This window comes from Tachypleus tridentatus, chromosome 7, assembly GCF_004210375.1.
Source record: "Tachypleus tridentatus isolate NWPU-2018 chromosome 7, ASM421037v1, whole genome shotgun sequence".
NCBI lineage: Eukaryota > Metazoa > Arthropoda > Merostomata > Xiphosura > Limulidae > Tachypleus > Tachypleus tridentatus.
In genome coordinates, this window is record NC_134831.1 from 132,329,845 (window position 1) to 132,350,999 (window position 21,155).

General features: G+C 29.4%; 1 protein-coding gene across 1 annotated transcript in view; it reads right to left on the reverse strand.

Moving 5' to 3' along the window:
* LOC143257813 (protein phosphatase 1 regulatory subunit 12A-like) overlaps positions 1 to 21,155 on the reverse strand; it is a 64,692-nt gene that overhangs the window by 10,686 nt on the left and 32,851 nt on the right. The window contains exons 11-21 of the mRNA XM_076516842.1: positions 20,969 to 21,015; positions 19,233 to 19,364; positions 18,494 to 18,584; positions 16,759 to 16,968; positions 16,077 to 16,224; positions 15,338 to 15,447; positions 14,205 to 14,300; positions 7,084 to 7,245; positions 5,106 to 5,213; positions 2,732 to 2,770; positions 2,137 to 2,187 (exon numbers count right to left, since the gene is read on the reverse strand). Coding sequence (XP_076372957.1) covers positions 2,137 to 2,187; positions 2,732 to 2,770; positions 5,106 to 5,213; positions 7,084 to 7,245; positions 14,205 to 14,300; positions 15,338 to 15,447; positions 16,077 to 16,224; positions 16,759 to 16,968; positions 18,494 to 18,584; positions 19,233 to 19,364; positions 20,969 to 21,015 — 1,194 coding nt within the window. The remainder of the gene's footprint in view (positions 1 to 2,136; positions 2,188 to 2,731; positions 2,771 to 5,105; positions 5,214 to 7,083; positions 7,246 to 14,204; positions 14,301 to 15,337; positions 15,448 to 16,076; positions 16,225 to 16,758; positions 16,969 to 18,493; positions 18,585 to 19,232; positions 19,365 to 20,968; positions 21,016 to 21,155) is intronic.

A 21,155-nucleotide genomic window follows, 5' to 3' on the forward strand; every position in this document is an offset into this window, starting at 1 on the left:
CCAAATGGGTTTCTCGTCATCATGAACGAACAGAAGAAAGTTAGTGCTAGAACAAATACTATTACAGTACTTGACAATAATATAATTTTAGTGTAATACAAGAAATCTGCTGGGACAAATATTAAGACAACAATTCATAACAAGTAATATTTATTACAAAGTCCAAGAATTTATTACAACAAATCAGAGAATTCCATTCCTTGACCAAGTTTCATTGAAATGCTTGGCAACAACTAATATACTTCAGGTAATATCACAGATCTTTCACAAGAAGAAAGATACAAACTATTTTGTTCATGTTCTTCATGAGACCATTGGCAGGGATTAACAAAATGTTTATTAACCTGACTGTTCACAACTATGACTATAATCACTTTTCTCACTATTAATATCTTCTTTATGTCAACTCAAACTGGTATTTGTCAGACACTTTGGTGTATTTCACACATTTAAGCACAGATTCAGAAATACTGATCCCAATAAGTTAACACAAAAGTTAACCAAAACATAACCTGAACTCTTTTGTATTTTCGTCATCTCTTTGTGAATTTTTTGTATCTGTTTTATTTGGAAATTGTTAAGTGAATGATTTTTTTTGCACAAGTCACATGATGTCCTTATTAAATTACTACTAAGTACTCCAAAATTCTGCTAATAGTGTAATTTCTGCCAAATATTTCTCTATGTTGACAATTTAAAAAAAGGCATAAAACAAGACTGTGTCTACACTTGAAAAGCAGCTTATTTTAAATCACTAATGCTCATTAGTGCTCAAATAGCTGTTTTAACAGAAAGTTTATGTGATGATCTACAGTCCAACCAAAACTATTAAAAAATGATTATACCAAGGAACCTTAAACTATAATAAATGTTTCAAATATACATAAAAGTCAGTGTAAATATGATTCTTCTCAGCAAATTGCTGAAAATGGTAACAGGTAGAGTTTAAAAGTTTGTTTTCCTTATTAACTACATAGATATCTTCACATGTTTTCGAACACTGCAAATCAAATAAATACAACATAACCATAAAAACACCCAAATACTAAATAAAGAAACAAACATAAACAAATGCAAAATTAAAAAAGCCTTACTTATCCAACAAGTCAAGCCCAAAATAAACCAATACAAAGGAACACCTTTATACCTATATTAATAAATATATCCAACATCTAAGCATGCCCTCTACATTCCTACACTCAATTACATAACTGCCTTCAAACATGTGGTCAGCTATTGGTCAGTTACCTCTCTCTCTCTTTGTGAATCTGACAATGACCAAAGAAGGTAGAAACATTGTTTACTCCTTTACATAGTACTTTCTCTACCCATATCAGCTGTTTTTACATACATAACTTTATCTATGAGTGGGTTTTCTCATCATCACAGATTATTAAAAAAGTAACTTATAGAATAATGAAGCCAATTTGATATTACAAACTGCCTAAAAGTTTTTGTCATAAATCAGCTTACAAGAAAATTAAAACTTGTAATGATTAGAATGCATTCAGTCATCACTTAGGTATCCTGTTGTTAAAATTTTCAATTTTATCCCAATATCACAAAGTTCATACAGTTTACATGTTAGGTTAGCCATAATTTGATACACTAAGTTAGTAACAGATAATAGTAGAGAGTATAGATAAACAACAAAATCATAACTGATAACAACATTCACAATGTTCTTAAGCATTACAACTATAATATTAATGGAACTAACTTCAAAGAAAATTGGATTATGTTATTTACCACTTAGATAAAATGGTCTATTTGGTTTTAAGTTCCACACAGCTCACAAATACACAGAAACCTGAGTACACTTACAAACATTTATGTGTATTTGTGCACATTGAACAAAACTGATTTCCAGATTAAGAGAGAAAGACCAAAAACCATAGGAAAAAAAACCTTATCTCCTTATACAGAGAATTATACCAGTGTTTGTTTCATCACCAATTTCTTAAAAACTAACACCAGGATAACCCTCTCAAATAACAGTAAGCAACCAATAAAGACCAAATGACTGACTCTGTGTAAATTTTTATGGCCTGACATCAAAAACATAGAAGCACATAATGTAAATATATTCTTATATCTTAAAAACATTAAACCCCAGATAGGTTTTACTGATCATACCTTAAGCTCTTCCTCCATTTCTGCAACTTTCCTTTCTAATGCTCTTCGTTCCTAAAAGATAGTCATTACCATGTAAATAGCTTGATCGTAACAAATCAAATCAAATCTTTACAAGTTACAACAAAACAAAACAGACTAGATTTTTCCATAATAATCTATACTTCATCCAGTAAATTAGGAAAGAACTACACTACTGTCTTTGTGAAGATGACTTAAGTGCAGGACATGAAGTCAGAGTATATTTAAACTGCAATAAATGCTGCAGAGAACATTTATCTTGGAAGTAATATATAAAAGTATATGATTAAGAGTCCAAACTAAGGTCAAGATATATCTTAGTTGTCAAATAACATACAATATTTGTGTAAATAAACAATAGAAGTTTTACATAAAACTGAATGTTTCTTAAATTACAAAACAACTCACCAATCCATGCTTTTTACCAGTAATAACAATCACCGCTATTTTATAATTAAAACAATTTATATACATAATATAAAACTATCAAAGCATCTATTATGAAAATGTTTCACAAATATTACAAAATAAGTTTTAGAACTTTTTCCATATAAATTGAATTTCAAAACAAACTTACTCTTTTTTCTGCATCACTTAGAGAAGTTCTTGTGTGATTCTAGTTTGAAAAAATTAAAACTACCATTAAAAAGACAACTTAAAAATAATTAATGTAACATTTAAGTTTTGCAAAATTAGTATGAAGACTATAGCAAGGTTTTTTAATGTATTAGTTACACTGTAAATCTAAGTGTACATCTAAAGGAAAAAAACAAAACTTTTGAAGAACAAAATTATTTTATATAAAAAAATATTAACAACTCGTAAGATTTCATTAAAACTATGAAATGCTTGTATTGTACCAAGATACAGGACAAAATGCAATATCATATGCAGAACTTGGAAAAATGTTCATTTGTAGAATACTAGAGTAGGAGGAAATATCAAATTGGAAAAAAGGTTATTAAGTTATACAGATATGCTTAACACTCCTACGAAAAGACGTTTCTAGTCCTGATTTCTCCAAGCCCATTCCCCTGGCTGTGGTTTCGCTAGATAGTAGATAGGGACAGTGGGAATCTTGTTAATCCATTCATTAATGGATTTAAATGGCAATTTCATTTAAATACAAAATTATTAGCCTAATATTAATAACCTTTCAAGTTGCTCTGGGGCCTATTAGGCCCCACTTTTCGTAGGAGTGTTAACAAATGGGACAGCACTACAGCTTTTAAAAACACTAAAGGAAAATAATACTAAGTATAATGCTAGAAAACACACATGATTCTCAAAGTAATTTGCTTGGGTCCAATCAATTTTTATTGGACTTTCTTCATATTTTTGATACTTAAATAAAGCAGTGATTTTTATTGTAACTTAATATTTTGAGAAGACCACCACATTAAGGATCATGACAAACAAAATTTGAAAATTCTAGTTTGATATTTGGAATCCATGTGTCATAATCAGATTTTTGGTTTATATGCATAAAAAGCCCATTAGATTCAGAATCCTATTTAATGCCTAGGATATATATATATATATATATATATATATATATAACTGATTAAAATTTATATCTCCAACCAAATGTTGACAGTTTTCCATCAAATTTCAAATGACAATTTGTCAACATAGAAGTGATTCATAAACTAAAAATTTAATATTAAATTAATGCTTGAGTACAACTGTATCTGCTGTGTTTTCAAAGATTTAACTGATTAAAAGCAAATTATGAATTTAATGTTATCAAGAAAAACAAAAACTTCAACAGGGTGAAACAAAGCATGCCAAATCTAAGGATATATTATATGTATGACTGGAAAGCATGTTTGAAAGTTTCAAATACATCAGATATTTAACAGGTTGTAACAAAAGTTTGATCATATCAAACAAGATATGTTTTGTATTATTCTATTAGCAATATTCTTTGCTGTCATATAAATCTGATGCTCTCACTAAAAGCACTAAAAACTTAAGACCAAGCCCCAAAAAAGCACATTTCTTACCCTTAGCAATGGATTAAAGATAACAACAAACCATCTACTTAATGGTCCAAAGTTGTAAATATTCTTTACAAATAAGCCATTTTCAAGTCCATGATGACAGAATACATAAACCTTTGTAAAATTTGATAACAATAATATATTAAAAAAAATTTGTTTAACACATTTACGCAGTTGCTACAGCTGACAAATGTGATGATGTAGAGTAATGTGCGAAATCCAAACAAAAATGTTTCCACAACAACTACAGATATATTTGCAGTTGCAAAAATACTTTATAAGTTCTATTGTTAAAACTTTACTGCAGGATAGTACAAATGATCTAAAAAGGTCAAATTTTTTATTGAGTTTTATCAAATGAAAACTCAGATTTTGCTGTCAATAAGCAAGAAAATGTATATTAAAGATATGTAAAAGAGGCCTATTCCAATAAGAAAAATGACTTTCACAGAGGCATTACAAATGAAAATGCTCAAAGTGTTTACAATGTTATAGAAAATGCATCAATAACTGTTGTTTTGAAATTTTCAACATTCAATCCAACAGATAATAAACCAATCAGATAATTCAGAACATAATGGGAGTTCATGAACTAAAAGAGCATTGTTATTTGTCTGATAATAAGTAGGTGAATTGAATAGCTTCCAAACTTAGAAAAATATTATTGCTTTATGTCAGGAACTTGGTTTTTAGTAGTAAGTATCACAGAAAGTATATGGGTGTGTTGGGTTAAGGATTCTTCTACAGTAGCTGTCTATGACTTGTTAGTCTGATTTTCTATAATATATAATAAAATACATTTCTCAAGTGTATACTGAAAGGTATTAAATCAAACAACAGTCTCTGTTTGAATTAGTAGCATATAGAAACCTGTAAGTTTCATTACACAATCAGACATCTCTGTTAAATTCTAACATTCTGTAGCAATAACAAAATAATAGGCTTAACCTGTAACAAAGCTTTTTGTAACTGTCGTTTTGTATTGACCAACTCTTCTTCTGTTTCCTTAAGGTTTTCTTTCAGCCTTGCATTTTCTGATTTCAGTGTTTCACAGATCTGCATGAAAGCACAGTTCAGACTGATTATAAATACAGTTTTACTAAAAAAAGTTTTAATATGCAATAATGACAAAGTTATTTTTCTGAGCTTTGTTAATCCAAATATATATCCTAGATATTCACGTACACATACCTAATATGAAAATACTTTCACAAAACATCCTTAAGTGTAAGATGTTTTTTTTTGGAATGAAAGGCTCAAACATTACATAAAGTATGATACATAATATTGTTATGCAAGAGCACACTAAATAATTATTTTGTAAATAATTGTTAAATTGTTGCTTGTTTTATCATCACAAATCTACACAGCATGCTCTTCATGATAGAGAACGAATTTAGCATTGTAAGTCCATAAAGTTACCACTGACCTACCAAGGAACTTCTCAGTATACATTTGAAAGATAGCATTATTTTAAATTAAATATAAATATTTATTGATTATATTTCAGAATTATTCAAAAACTTACTGTATAGATAGTATTGTTGTAGAGTTTTTAAATGAAAAGCCTTGAATTTTTTACTGCAAGGAAAAAATTGGAGAGGGGGTAATGCAATTACTTTATTCAGAAATAAAGAATTCCAATAAAAATTACCAAAACACTATTGGTGAATTGAATCCTTGGTTTTAAATAAAGTTTAAAATTCAGACACTATTTGGACTCTGTGTATTAAGCTATAACTATCATTAACTGTTTTCATATCAACAAGTCACACATGCAGCTGAATTCATTTTAATCATCCATTGCATAAGGATACTATCCCTTAAAACTGATTTTGCAGAGTTGAATGATTTCTTTGGAATATATACTTCACACAATAAAATAACTAGAAAAATTGTATGCAAAGAGTAGTGTATAATGTGATGACAGGTTGTTTCCTGTGAAAGTGACTGTACCTCTGTCTATATATGTGTGTATATATATACATGTAATCTGTGTGTATATATATACATGTAATCATATATATACATGTGTATATATATACATGTAATCTGTGTGTATATATATACATGTAATCTGTGTGTATATATACATGTAATCTGTGTGTGTATATATACATGTAATCTGTGTGTATATATATACATGTAATCTGTGTGTATATATACATGTAATCTGTGTATATATATACATGTAATCTGTGTGTATATATATACATGTAATCTGTGTGTGTATATATACATGTAATCTGTGCGTGTATATAAAATCTTCAATGAATTAGAAAGCAAATAATAACCATTGAATATAATCCCAACACTGACCAAAATTAAGATTGTCCAAAACTCTAGCCTAAAAAAAAACAACTGAAGCCAGTAAAAAAGAAATTTCCTGATTATATAACTCTACAAGACAAAATTGTCAAACATCTTAAAGAATACAATAATCCATAAAAAAATAACCCTTCCTTTTTTTTTACCATGGACAATGAAATAAAACACCCCTAACAAAACTTTTGTCACTGGGAAAGTTAAGAGTTGTTGAATGTTATAACTGTAAAAATGATTCAATGAACTTGAAGATTTAGGAAATGTCCAATTATATAATACTAACTAATATTTTTGTTTTGTAAATTGTTTTAAGTTCCAAAGTATATTGTTTTGCTCTAAATTATCAATATTTGTAACTTGCAAATACTATTTATACATTTTAAAAAGTTTAATCAACAGGTAACACTATTACAGTGATTTGTAAGTTCCAAGAAAATACTGTTGAAAGTCCATTACATTAATGACATGTGCATGGGGTTGCTTTTAATTTTTATTAAGAATGATAACAACAAAGTAAGACACCAAGTTCTACTTCAAACATAGGAAGATTTCATTTTTGACCAAGGACAAAGTTTTAAGTAAGAAAACAGATCTCCACTACCTTCCTGCTGTCTTCATCTCTTTCCTCCGCTAAGCTACTTGTGCTATTATCGAGGGAACTTCTTCCTAGGCGATCTGTATACCTTGTTGGTGTCTCTGAATGACCATTGTCATGTTGTGTCCCTGTTAAGCCAAAATGTGACCTTCGAGATTCTGATGATGCCTGAAGAAGAAACACTCATGTTTTCATAGCTTTCAACATTGTCTCAAATTATTGACTTTCTTAGATACTTTTCATCATTACTATTGAGGTTTGGATATTACTTCACATTGAATAACACCATGTTTTTGCCTGCATGACAGGGTTAAAAAATAAATAAATAAATAAAAATTGTCAAATAACTCATTTTCTAAGTGAAATAATTAGACAACCAGTAATAACTGAATTAAAGTGCTTTTGTTTAAATATTTTTGTGTAACTCAAATGTTATTAAAATCCTGTAACCAAAATAGTAACAGACACCCATATAGTTTAGTGCAAAAATTGGTTTGAAAGATGCCATAGTGACATGATCAGTAATTCATTCTAGTAGATATTTAAAAAAAAGTATTGCTTCAAAAATCTTAAACAGCATATGAAAGAAAATATTGTAAGTCAATCCAACAACACACAGGATAAATCATATCAAAATACTAAAATGTTAAACAATGGGCAAATTGCAAGAAAATGTTGAAATTTGAAACAACAAATCTACTGTAAAACAAAATGGTGATTCACTGGTATTAAGATGGTGCATGAGATACACCCACTGTATGATAACAGAATAATAACTCTCTTCATTTTAGAGACATTTTGGATTGAAAATAAAATGTTCCTTTTTTCTGTATTATAACTAAAATTATATGTCCAAAATTAAGTATTAAAGTGCTGTGGTAAACTAAAAAAACTAACTTATTAAATGTTTTTGTTCCACTTAAAATATGAATGATGTATTCTTTAATCTTTTTAATACCACTTCTAGAAAATGTATATACAAATGAAAATAATAAAAACTGAATAGTTCTGCCCTCAGCAGCCTGGGATTGAATCATTTATTATTTATTTAGGTATTTCTCCAAAACAGAAATGGTTCATTGACAGTCAAATACTGAATACAGTATATTAAAAACAACAACAAAAAATGTTATTCTTTTCTTCTTCTTTTGTCTCACTTAAATCTGGGTTAATCATAAGGTGCCTGGACACTTTCCTTTAACTCTGATTCAATGTAACATATCCATGCTCTGACACTCACTGTCTGATGACACATCAGTTGCAGTCATTAATCAGTTAATGGTTGGCTTGAAAAGATTAAATATTTGTAAGCTGAGTCAGACCAAAGCATTTGGTTCAAACCCACAAAATCCACACTGGCACACTCACCTTTAACCCTGTGCTAAATTTGCCATTTTTTAAATCCCTTCTGTAGATGTTTACTGAGTAACATTTAAAATTTAATTAAACCACTTTAATATGAATGTATTTTAATGAAACTATTATAATCAGGTATACCTTAAAGTTTTATATTTTATGTTTTAGTCATTTATTTTGAAAGGAACTATTTAAAACAGCAATTAAAACTGCAGGTTTTGCTGTCAGATGATCCACTCGTAGTAACAGGTCTAAACTTTATGAGTTATTATACATGATACTGTGAGAATAGAAAAAAGGCTGTCAACATACAAGGTCAAACTGAAGTTTCACCTGTCTTTTATTAGCATCTGGAAAATTTTCTAGAATTTCTCAATGGGGATTTTACATTCTAATATTTCTTAGCTTAAGGTGAGCAATCACCCACTAGCCAAGTCAAAGCTGTGTTGCTAGGTGACAGTTTGAAGTTGAATGGCATGCTTACATTCAATAAAAAAAGAGAAGATTTCTCACTATTCAGTTATAGCCTGAAGAAATTTCTACTAGTATATGGATTTGTGGCACGAGAAAAGAAGCATAGTCCATTGTTCTCTTGAAGTGTAATTAGCGTTTGGCAAGAGTTTCTCACCTTATATGTATTAGTTTGCCAAACAGTTAGCTTACATTTAGGTTTGACATTTACATTTTAATTAGTTATGTATTATTTGTGTTTATAAATGCACATTTAAATATTTTATGATTGTACATATTTTACTCCATGTATTTTGACTTATGGAAATGTGTAAGTAATATGACATCATTCGTGTTTTCATGTTTACAAGCATTAGTGAGAGAATTTGTGAATGGCCTCTGACCTGTAATAATTATTACAACCACGAGATCATGTTGATCATGTTGGCATACCAGTATCAAGAATGAAAGACAAAGAATTGGAAAGTAAGATCGAACTACAAATGAAATAAATAAAGATGAGAAATAATGCATGAGAAAAAACAAAGATGACATAACAGTATATAAACATTTAAAAAATATGTTAATATTTCTATTTCTTAATTTTAATAATTTCATTGCACAGCACACTGATGACAATATCCAGAATTAATGATATAATAGAGAAAAGGGAAAATAAAATATAAACATTTGATATTCCTTTAGAAGGTTTTCAGATATTATGCAAATTAAATTTTAAAACTGTAAGATAATAAATAATGTTTTTATGCTCAAAAAGAAAATCACATTGCATCTTAACTATTCTGGTTCTGAGTGCATATAATTACATTAAGTAACAACCACTTTATTACTAACATTAGAAAAAATCAAAATTAAATGTCTTATTTTTCTAAAAACTACATAACCTTAGTTTTGTGCAAGACAAATTTTAAAACTAAAACTAATTCAGGACATAGTCATATAACACTGCACAACAAAGTTTTTGCTTCTTGAACACTGTTGGGTGTTCCTTATATATTTTTGGCTGCTGATCACGAAAATCACATCCAAGTTTGCCCATCATGTACTGTTTCATCAAAATCTTCAGTTTCACCAGGACATTGCTACAATGAAAAAACGATATCAGGGCAACATGAATCCGTCAATGCTTGCTGACTATTGTTGGATACTGAAACGTGATGTACCGGACATTGAATACAAACGAAAATCAGGAGCAAAATACTTTTAATTATGTTGAACTTAACAGCGTATTAGAAACATAAATGCAATTAAAGACGTTATTACCGGTAAACAGTTAACTGTCTATTTCTCAGAGTTCCTACGTGATGAAGTAAAACCAAAACTATATTTGTGCATACCCACCAGGTACCTGTCACAATCAGCAAAACTTTTCAAAAAAATTGTTGTGCAGTGCAATGAATGTAAAAATGGATGCACTGTAAGATAACACACAGATATAAGGACAGATTCACTATAATGTAACAAAGAAATATAAAAATGATTTTTCTGCAAGAAAGTATTAAAACAAAGTCAGATCCATTAAAATAAAACACAGAAATGTAAAGGCAGATCCACCATACAACAACATAGCATAGAGATAATTTCACTGTTATTGTTATACATGGCAATGCTGTAAAAAATATCCTCATGTAAATATTGTAGCAGGTTCCTAGAGCAATGGAAATTAATGTGAATACACACTTCTCTTTCTTCAATGCTAAGTATAAAAACTATGAAAGGGTATTTTCATAAAAATATCTCATACAATTTGAGATCTTTTGTCTTGGGAGAAAAAAACCAAAAAAACATCACTTTAATAAAGTAACACAAGCATTTCTTCATTACATCCAATCTTAGTGTATACTAATCTCTCCAGTTACAAATGGTAAACTGCTGGGTAACAGAAACTTGAGTGTTTTATCACACCTTTTGAAGAGATACATTATATATCAGTGTGTGTCTACAGCACTTCTTACTTATTTTTAAGTATTATTTTTAGCACACCAGAAACACCATCTGGACTCGTCTGCAGAAGCTTGTCTGAATCACTTCTCTAAGGTCTTGGTTAGTAAACAACATTTAATCTTCAACCCTCTAGGTATACTTATGGTTTTGTAAGAGCTACTATTAATAGCCTCTGTGAAAGAGCACACTTGAAACAAGGCAAAAAATCAAACACTGTACAATGAATCAAGAAAGGTTTTGCTAATACAACAGAAACTGGCAAATAAACATTACATTATTGATCCATCACTGAATAACACAGCTTTATAGTTTAATATGAATATTTACCAAAACACTACACTTCTGTTTCTTTTTTAATGAAACTATGCAAGTTTGATTACTTTGATCTCAATTTTTTTTTTTTAACTGTAGTAAATATAACAAAACCTGTTCCTTTGACTATAATAAGACATGCAACTAAATTATTATCAGAAGCCAGTGGTTTCTGATCACCAGATCTTCCCTTTACTTTATTTATCTGCTTAATAATTGCAACTGTATAATTGCACAACATTCAGAAAGTTACATGTAACATCATCCAATTAATGGTAGTATTACATGCCAGAGAGAAATATCACATTCACAGTACCAATACATTTCAAGTCTACATACAAACAGAAGTTTGCTTAACTTGACTCCCACTACTGAAAAACAACTGCTGCTATTCATGTTACAACTTACAATACACAACCAAGCCTAGCATATGAAACACTAGACAACTAAATCAGAGGGTCATAAACAGAATTTTAGAGTGCAAGAAGTTGATCAGGCAAAGAAATAAAAAAGCAATTAATAATAATTTATAAACTAGTAAGGATAAAAAAACTAAACTAAAATTTATGATTATGCTTACATATAGCATTAGATTGAAGTCTTCCTTCTTTCTTCAGTGTAGAATGTGTGTAAATGTGATATAGAAACTGGTTCTTAGATTACTATGTTTTTGTAGTATTGTAAACTTTGATAATTTAAGAAAATAGATTCTGTATTATCATATATGTTTGAAACATAATTCACTTTTCAACAAAATTTATACCAATAGCAGATGTTTTTATAAAAATTATGCATTGCCTTAACAGTTGTGTTTGATACTCTTTATGCTCATATACATAACAGTGACCCCATTTTTTGACAGCCAATATACACAAAATCAAGCTGTATATTTCATTCATAGCATAGGAAATATTATAAAAATCACCAATATTAAAATATGAAAAACATTATAATAGTATAAAGTTCTATTTGCTGAAAGGGCAAGCATGTCTGATAACTAGATTTGAACCCACATTTTGGGTTATACAAACTGACACATACTTTTGATACTCAACTCTTGTTTTTCATTTGTTATGATCTATTGGCTTAGTTTATCAACCACTATTATCTTGATCTGATGTAATTTAAGTTTTGTTAACCATCTTGACATAATTCTTGATATTAGAAAAACATGTAGGTTCAAGAAATCCTGAGCGAAATGGATAAAACATCATTTTACTTGGGCTTTTGAATTATTTTGTATTAAAAGTGTTCTCATTGGCAAATCCACAGTTCCTTCAAATGGCTTACATATATAATGGTTTTGATAGAGATTGGTTGTTGTAAAGAAAAACCGATTTGAAGGTCAATGATAGAAAGTGGCACAATTACACTAATAATATTTTACACTTTCCTCATAAAATGGAAAATTATTTTCAATTAAGTGCTCTCAGAGTGATTTTGAGCATGTCTGGATAACAAAATGAGAATAACTCAACAAATTTTTCTACAGTAAGAAACAAAATTTGAGCCTGTTGCTCTTGATTGAAGATATTTGTTTTTACATAAAATCTAATTCACTATGTCAGATAATGTGAGCAGTTACTGCTCTTTATTGAGAAGTCACAATTACAGAACTTGTTTTATAGAATAGAAATTATTAACAAACAATTCTCTTAAACATTAATTCAAAGACAAATAATTTTATGCCCTACAGTAAATGCTAATGCTTTGTTCCAACAAATTTCATTCCTTATATATGTAGATGAATTATCTTACCATTATTCACATTTTCAATTTTGTGGCATCATTGCAAGAAGCTAATAAATTATTCTGAACATAAACAAATTCTGAACATTCAACAAATTATTTATTGTTACTATTTGGTAAGAGCTTGGAAATGATTTGAACAATATGAAGAAAAATAGAAAATAGGAAAAATTGTGGATGTACCTTACATTTTCATCTCTGACAGTACACAATGGACAGGAAATAAAGAGCACAAATAATGTGAGAAAGGCATGAAAGCCATCAACATTAGTAATAAGTATAGTCCTCACAAGATAGATAGTCCACTTTTGTCAAATTTTACTGTCCTTTCACTTGCAGTTGTCTCTTTTTTTCTTTTTTTTTTCAGTGTGATGACACAAACCAAAGAGGAGAGTTCTTTACCTGTTCTTTGGTTTTGTCTTGATGGCTAACTTTGCTTTTAAATGTAGGTGGTGACATTTTCTCTCCAGCCAAATCCTCTCTTTTTTCTACCAACCCTCTCCTGTATACAGATACCAATTTGCAGAATGCTATAGCTTAGTTGTTTGTCAATTGGCTCATGGACAGCATCTGATTTTGAGAAAATTTGGACATCAGATTTTCTTTTGGGCCAGAGTTAATGTTTCCCTCTTTGGATTGCACTGTAAGTATCCAGCTTTATGTTCAATGGTTTGTTGTCCATTACATCATATGTGATGTTGAATGATGGTTCCACCATGGATGATAATGACAGCAGCACTCACCATCTTCAACAGAAAATCATCTGTGCCCATGTCCAGATTGATGTCCCAGTATTTGTCTATCCTCAGTGTACGAGCTGGTTGATAAGTGTTTACTTGATAAAACTACACTTTCAGCTCTACGCTTCTCTCTCTAAGTTATTATGCCAACATGGAATGAACTATATCAGTGTCTTCAGCTCTCAGCAGCACTGTGATTGACTGATGCCTCTGGGTCAATTTCTAATAATACCCACAACAATGGATTATCTAGGGTCAGCTTGCTTTGCAAATATATGCCATATGTCAAACAAGCAGTGCAAGCCTGCTGGTTAAGTTTTGTCTTCATATCATCATCTTTCCTGCTCTTCTTTAGAATCTCATTGTAATACCTGTGAACATGTCTTTCTGCTCAAGGTACTGAACATCATCAGATGTCAAATCCATCTTCTTCAACTGCTGAGCATATTTCCGTGCAATCATCTCATTTCAACAACATGAGGAGAGACCAAATGAAAATTATGGAATTATAAAGTATATTACATTAGTCTGAATATAAATAACATTTTGTCTCACCTCTCTGTCACCTTCAGATTCTTGAGACTGGTCATCTTCTTGCTTTTCATCCTGCTGTGGTTCTTCATCTGGACATCTCTGTTGATCACTTTGCTCCTGAAAAAATACCAAAAACATTTACTTATGACATTAACAAATATACCCAGCTTTTGTTCTTAGCCCTAAAGATTGTACAGTTTTATTTTTTAGGTAACATATAAAATTTATTCTTGACACTACTGATTATACAAACCTTTGTCCTTGATATTAAAAAAATACAAAAAAGTTTGTTTTAACACAGTTTTTGATGTTACAGAATATGTAAACTTATTTTTCTTATGTTGTAGAACATATAATTACTTTTTTGTACTTCAGATTGTCCAAACATTTTGCTACTGATAATAAAGAACTCACCAGCTATTTCGTTGCACTCTGGAATATAAAAACACATTTTGTTCTTGAAATAACAGAATTTAAAAGTTTATTCTATATGCTGTAAAAGGTATAATCTCTCATTCTTCACACTACTGAACATGAAAGCTCATTCTACACTGTCAACATAACAATAGAGAATGCACCAGCTCATTCTAACTGTAGAACATACAATCCTTTTTCCATGATACTAATGAACATACAAGCCTATTCTACACTATAAAACAAACTTTTTGTTCTTGACAATAAACAGCATAATATATGCATCACTCTGCCCTATAATATAAACTTTGTTCTCTACACAACAGAATCTACAAAATAAATGTAATACTAGAACATTCAACATTACAGACTTAACAAAATAAAACAAACTTAAACTGTAGGATAAGCAAAATAAAAATCATGCAAAGTCTTTGCCCTCAGTGCTGCACAACATACAAGATTTTTCTAGAGACACTAGAATGCAGAAATACTTTGTTCTTAACAATGCAGAGCACACGTAATTACTTTAGACACTGTAAAACATAAAGTTTTGTTTCTGACACTAACAAACATAAACTAATTTAACAAGTTAGAATGCAAAAACATTTTATTCTTGAAACTATCGAGCATAGAAAGGTTTCATCATCCAAGATGTAACACTACAATAAAATAGAACATTTATTAGTATTCAAACAATGTCTACATACTTATATTACAAGGTATGTTAGTGCTTCACTGACCTCAGAATCCAAATAAACAACTCCTGTGGACCTCCTTTTTGGTCTCCTTCTTCTCTGAATAGCTGCCTGAGTCCCTTGAATAATTTTATTTTCATTGTCTTTTTCTACATCTAATAAATGAGCAATACATCTGAGCATATTTATTCAAGCTCCTATTAAAACTAATTAGAAATAATAATATCCACTTTTACTGTACGTTGTATAACACTATTTTTAACTGAGAGTTAAATTATAAAAAGAACGAGGAGTTTTTCCAGAAGATTGGTTAGCCAGCAAATAGAACATTTACATATGTACTTTTACTTTTAGGATACCGTGAGTACAGAAATGAAGGATGGAAATCTTACCTTAACTTTGAACAAGAGCATGAATACCCTTAAGAAACTAAATAGTTACTCAAACATTTTGAACAAGACTTGAAATTCTCTAAAGACTTGAATTATTATCTTCATTTAAACAAGGCTTAGAACAAAAACTACACCTGATAACAAACTCTTACATGTATTATAAACACATTATTAATAACCTTGAAACATGAATTCTGACTCTAATCTTCTTTGAAAGGGTAAAGTACCTTAACTGCTTAAGAAAGGTCAATAAATGTCCCTGAGACACTGAGCTTTTGTCTTCACTCGAAAGAGAGCAAAAGTATCCTTGATGAAGTGATCCTTATTTTAAATGTTTAACTTTTATGTCATTTTGAATATGCTGTAAGTACCTAGGAATAGTAAATGCTTACCATCATTTTGACCAGGCCTTGTGCGCAGTGGTATAGTAACAGAATGTGTGGCTTCAGAACTGTCTGTTACAGAGAAACTTGAGGATGTTGACGTATGTGAACAGGAGAAGGCACTGTGATGGAAGTTGTACCAACATCTGTAGTTGAACTAGGAGTACTTCTGGTATCAATTAAGTTTTGGGACTGTTTAACTGGTATTTGTTTAGCCTAATGAAACCAAATGTTAATAGATACTAAAATAAAACAATCTCCGATTAGTAACAGGAATAAATTATAAATAACTATATGATTAGAGCTAAAAAGAACAGTGCTTTTTGTAATTCAAATATTCATCTCTATTCAAATTATATTTGAATATTTATTAATAAAGACAATGAAAATAATATAGCTTTTTGTATGTTAGTTACACCATATTTTTTGAAGTAATTAATCACAATATTAGTAATAAAATTTCAAAGCAGTATACACTAGCATTCAGTGATACTAAATAATATTATCAGCATTCAGGGCTATACAAATACTGCCACTTTTGTATGTGATTTAAAATATTTTATTAAATAAAATTAAACAAATGCAAAAATGGTTATCTTGACAGCATAAGATAAAAATATAACCAAAATAAAACTTTAATTAACTTGAAAGTACATAAAAACTTGCAACTTAATTTTAAAAAAGGATCAACCTTTTCATTGACTTCTGCATGCATTCTCAATGACCCTTGTCTCTCCCATGCTGAGGTTGGTGTAGCCATGGTAGTAGTAGTAGCAGCTGTCACTGTTGTTGCAATGGCTATTTCTGTTTGTTCTTTTTCATTCTCTTTCTGTTCATCTTCCTCTTGTTGTTTACGTAATAACTGTTGTTCTGCTGACTTTAGATCTTCTAGGGTTACACCCTGAAACATATATTGTAAAAACATTACTTACATGTACATATATTTCAGTTAATCAAATAAACTCCTTTTTTACGTATGCAGTTCTTTGGAGAAAAAATACTATAATGTTTAACGTTTCACCATTCATAACCAATAACATATATTAATGCACTATTCTAATAATGGAATGATATAAATATAAAGGTCATCATAATGGCCTGGCTCTGTACAAAATCATAACATCTAGAGAGAAAAAAAAAAAACTGCTGCCACTGAATTATACTTTATTTATTTACTGGACTAAATGTGTTGACTTATTTGTACTATGTAAGTAGATGTGAATAACACTGATGTATAATATTATGTAAGAAATAATAAAAGTACATTAATTTCATGTATTTGTTCATAATATAGCTTATGTTCAAAAAATAATAAGTTATTTTATTTGTGTGTGCTGTTTAAATATCTTATCCTTTAGCCTTGATGAGCCCTGGTATTGGGCAAAAGGCCTTGTAACCAACAACTATAGCAAATACAGTGTGGTTGAAAAAGCATTATACATTCTTCTGTACAATAATTCTTAAGTTCTGAGAATAACTAAATTTCTCTAATGTTTTGTCATTGAAAAAAAAAATCTGAAGCTTTCAAACAAATGTAATTTAACATTTTCAGAAAAAAAAAGATTTCTAAAGAAATTTTTAAAATTTCCATATCTAAGGTTTGTTTGTAACTTTTCTATATTCATCATTATCATTATATTATTTTCTTCATTAACCTTGAAAAAGCTCTGAATAGTCAATATTTTAATAAAATAAATTATTGATAAAAGTACTTTATTCTACATTAATGTAAATAGTTTATCATCTTCTTCATCAAATCTCTTTAGGTCTTGATTCTGACTATTTGCAAAGTAATTGTTTAGACCACAAGCTGAAACATAAGAAAGTGTCAACAAAGGCCTATAGTAATAAAAACCTTAAATGAGCAAATTCCCATTACTACCAACTCAGAAATAGTTCTCAGAACTTCTGTAAAGACAACAACAGATTATCAGCTAAACTATAGAATAAATGATTTAGTAATTAGTATCTAGGTATTAAAAACAAAGGTTACTAATTAATAGTTATGACAGGTGATTACATGTGTTACTATCAACCATAACAATATAACTAATATCTAAGTATCTAAATATATTACTAGATAATACTTAAAATCATACATTATTTTATATGGATAATCTTATTACTTCTAAGACATTTCTACTGTCTAGCAGGCTGTACCATAACAATTCATCTTTGTACCTACTATAATGTAACTAGTTAGAATTGACAGAAATTAAATTCAAACAATTTAAGAAATTTTAATTTCCAAGAAGAGGAAATAAAACAAATTATTTGATATTTTATAACCATGAGTATCTCATTTGTTTTTACAAATGATAAGTGATCTGATATAACAAAATTTTCCTATGGTACACAGAATAAATACTTTCTATAATTGTTTTGAAAATAAAAAACACAATACAAAACAAAAAACACTACCATACCGTAGTGGAGCGTCGTGTTTCTCTCACACGCTTAGCATGGGCTTTTCTTCTTGTTTCTGACTCTTCATCTCGTACTGGAGGCACAAAAGACCTACACACCATTCACTTCTTATAAGTTTGTTTTACTAAACGCATGAATTTCAACTTATAATTTTATCTCAAATAATAAAGAACTACAGTAATTTTTAATTTAACAAATGCCATGTTTTCATTATTAATTCACAGAACAAAAACATATAAAACTGGACTGCATAAAACAATGAATACTATTATTATTACACTTCACTAATGTATTCTTGCCTACATGCAAAAACAATATAAAAGAATCACTCTTAGGCTAAGGAGTTTTTAATGCTTCAACTTACAATATTCTCATCTCTTCTACAATAATAATAATATTAATAAAAAATTCACTATGTGTTTCATCACAAATAAACCTACTAACCTGTAGTTATTTAAGTATAACTTCAGTTAATTCAAATGTATTATAAATTAGCTGTAGGATACGTTAAGTAAAATTCTTACTCCTTCAAACTTCTCACACCTCATTTCTTAAGATTTGACATTTACCACAAACTACTAATCATATATCAGTTCATATATCAGTTACTTTTTCATTATTTAACACTAAAACCATAATGAAGTATACATATTAACATTTTTCCAAACAAGCTATAAAAACAGTTTGATACATGATAATTATATTTTTTTTATATCAACAGTTAATGTACATATCTACCTTCTGATTTGGCCTTCTAGAGGCGGTGTGGTGACACCAATGGATGGTGAACTCAAAGTTGAAGATGGCGTGGATGGAGCAGAACTAATTATGGAAGGAGAGGGCAAAGCATCTTCCGTTGTACTAGGAATTCTGTTGTAATTACAATTTCATTTTTAAAACAAATTCCCATCACTAACATCACCCAATAATTATATGAAAAATAAATAAAGTATAAAAATTGACTAAAGCTAATTAATTTTCAATCTAGAAGACATTTAAAGTATTTTTTTCTAAATGTTTGGTACAACATACAAGTTTGTAAACAAAAATGAATATATTTTAGGACCCTTGGTCATGAAAACTAACCCAAGAGTAGGAAAAAATGTCAGAGCCAAAAATATATTGGAGGCACTGGACTATATAACCATAACCTAATAATACAATAAAAACAACTACTCCTTTTGGATAAAAAAAATGTACTGATAAGTAGAATCTGTAAAATGCCAGGAATGTAAACACAGAAAGAAAGGAGACTGATTCACTTGTGGCATTTGTAGATGGTACTTACCTTTGGATTTGTATATTTGTGTCGAATAAAGCAAATCATATTAATTGGAAGTGAAGAAATTAAGCTGTAAGGGGAGAAATAAAAGTAGTGAGAAGGTCAAGTGATCTTGTATGTCAAAATCAAAGTAGATTAGAAGAGAGCAAAGAGTATGATGCTGATTCTGGTGAAGATGAAAACACTGAAACCTCTAAAACCATTACTGTTATACACAACTGTAACTTTTTCATACTTCATGGATTTCACATCTGAAAAAAAAGATTCTGAATAGAAGAGTCTAGCAGTTTATTTCTATTGATCAGTGCCTTTTGGGACATAACATTTCAAATTTGGTGGAATTCCTAGAGGGCTCAGTTTTTCATGACCAGGGATTTTAAAAAATAATACTACAATAGCTGTAATAGTTTTGAACAATTTTTAAGAACATAGTTTACTTTTTCAATAAGGTAAACTATAAGAAAAATAACTTCTTTGTAAACCAAAAGTGTATTTAACAAAACAGACATAATTGCACTACCTAAAACTTCTGAACAAAAGATATTTACTTCACAAGCAATATAACAGTAAAGCATATAAGGGGCATACATCATAGTTTCCACCATTTACCACTAACACACATACACAGTTTTAAGTTCATATACAACTTTTAGACTTAACATTTTAATTACCTTCAAATACTGTTTAGACTATCACCAACAAATGGAAAGACTTTGTGAAAACTTTTCAAATAAAAGGCATGAATCATTCAGTAATATTCAGTTTATTTCATACAAAATAACTTGAGCATAAAATTCCATTTAAAAAAATTAACAAGTTTTTCATCTAATAGTAAACATGATATTAAAAATAATTATTTCATTGGTTATACTCTTTTAGTCAGTATTTAAAACTGAAATATAAGGAACAGAAGTTTAGTTCTCAATTTTTTTAAATAGTGGACACATAATAAGGAATACTAATTTTTTACCTTCGTTCTGCAGGTCAAATTTTGTCTCAGAACCTTTTATATTGTACTTTAACAAACAAAATTAACTTTTTTCACACTTGTTTTACCTCTGAATTTGTTTGAGTTTTTTTTATGAAGGGAATTTACGATTATGAACAAATTTTTTAACTTTTGTTCTGTTGCTCTTTTTGATTCTTTCATGCAAACTTACAGCTAAGAATTTAAAAACTTATTTGTTTTCACCTTTGATCTGCAGCTTCTTTACATGTTGGTCCATTTGCCTTTTTGTCCTGTGAAGATAACAAATTCATAAATACATATAAAACTGCACAATCATAAACATATTTTTATTCACATATCAATCTTAGATGAAGGACCGTGCAAAATAGGAAATACATGGCTCCGAACAGAAAGTTTTTGAAACTGAAAA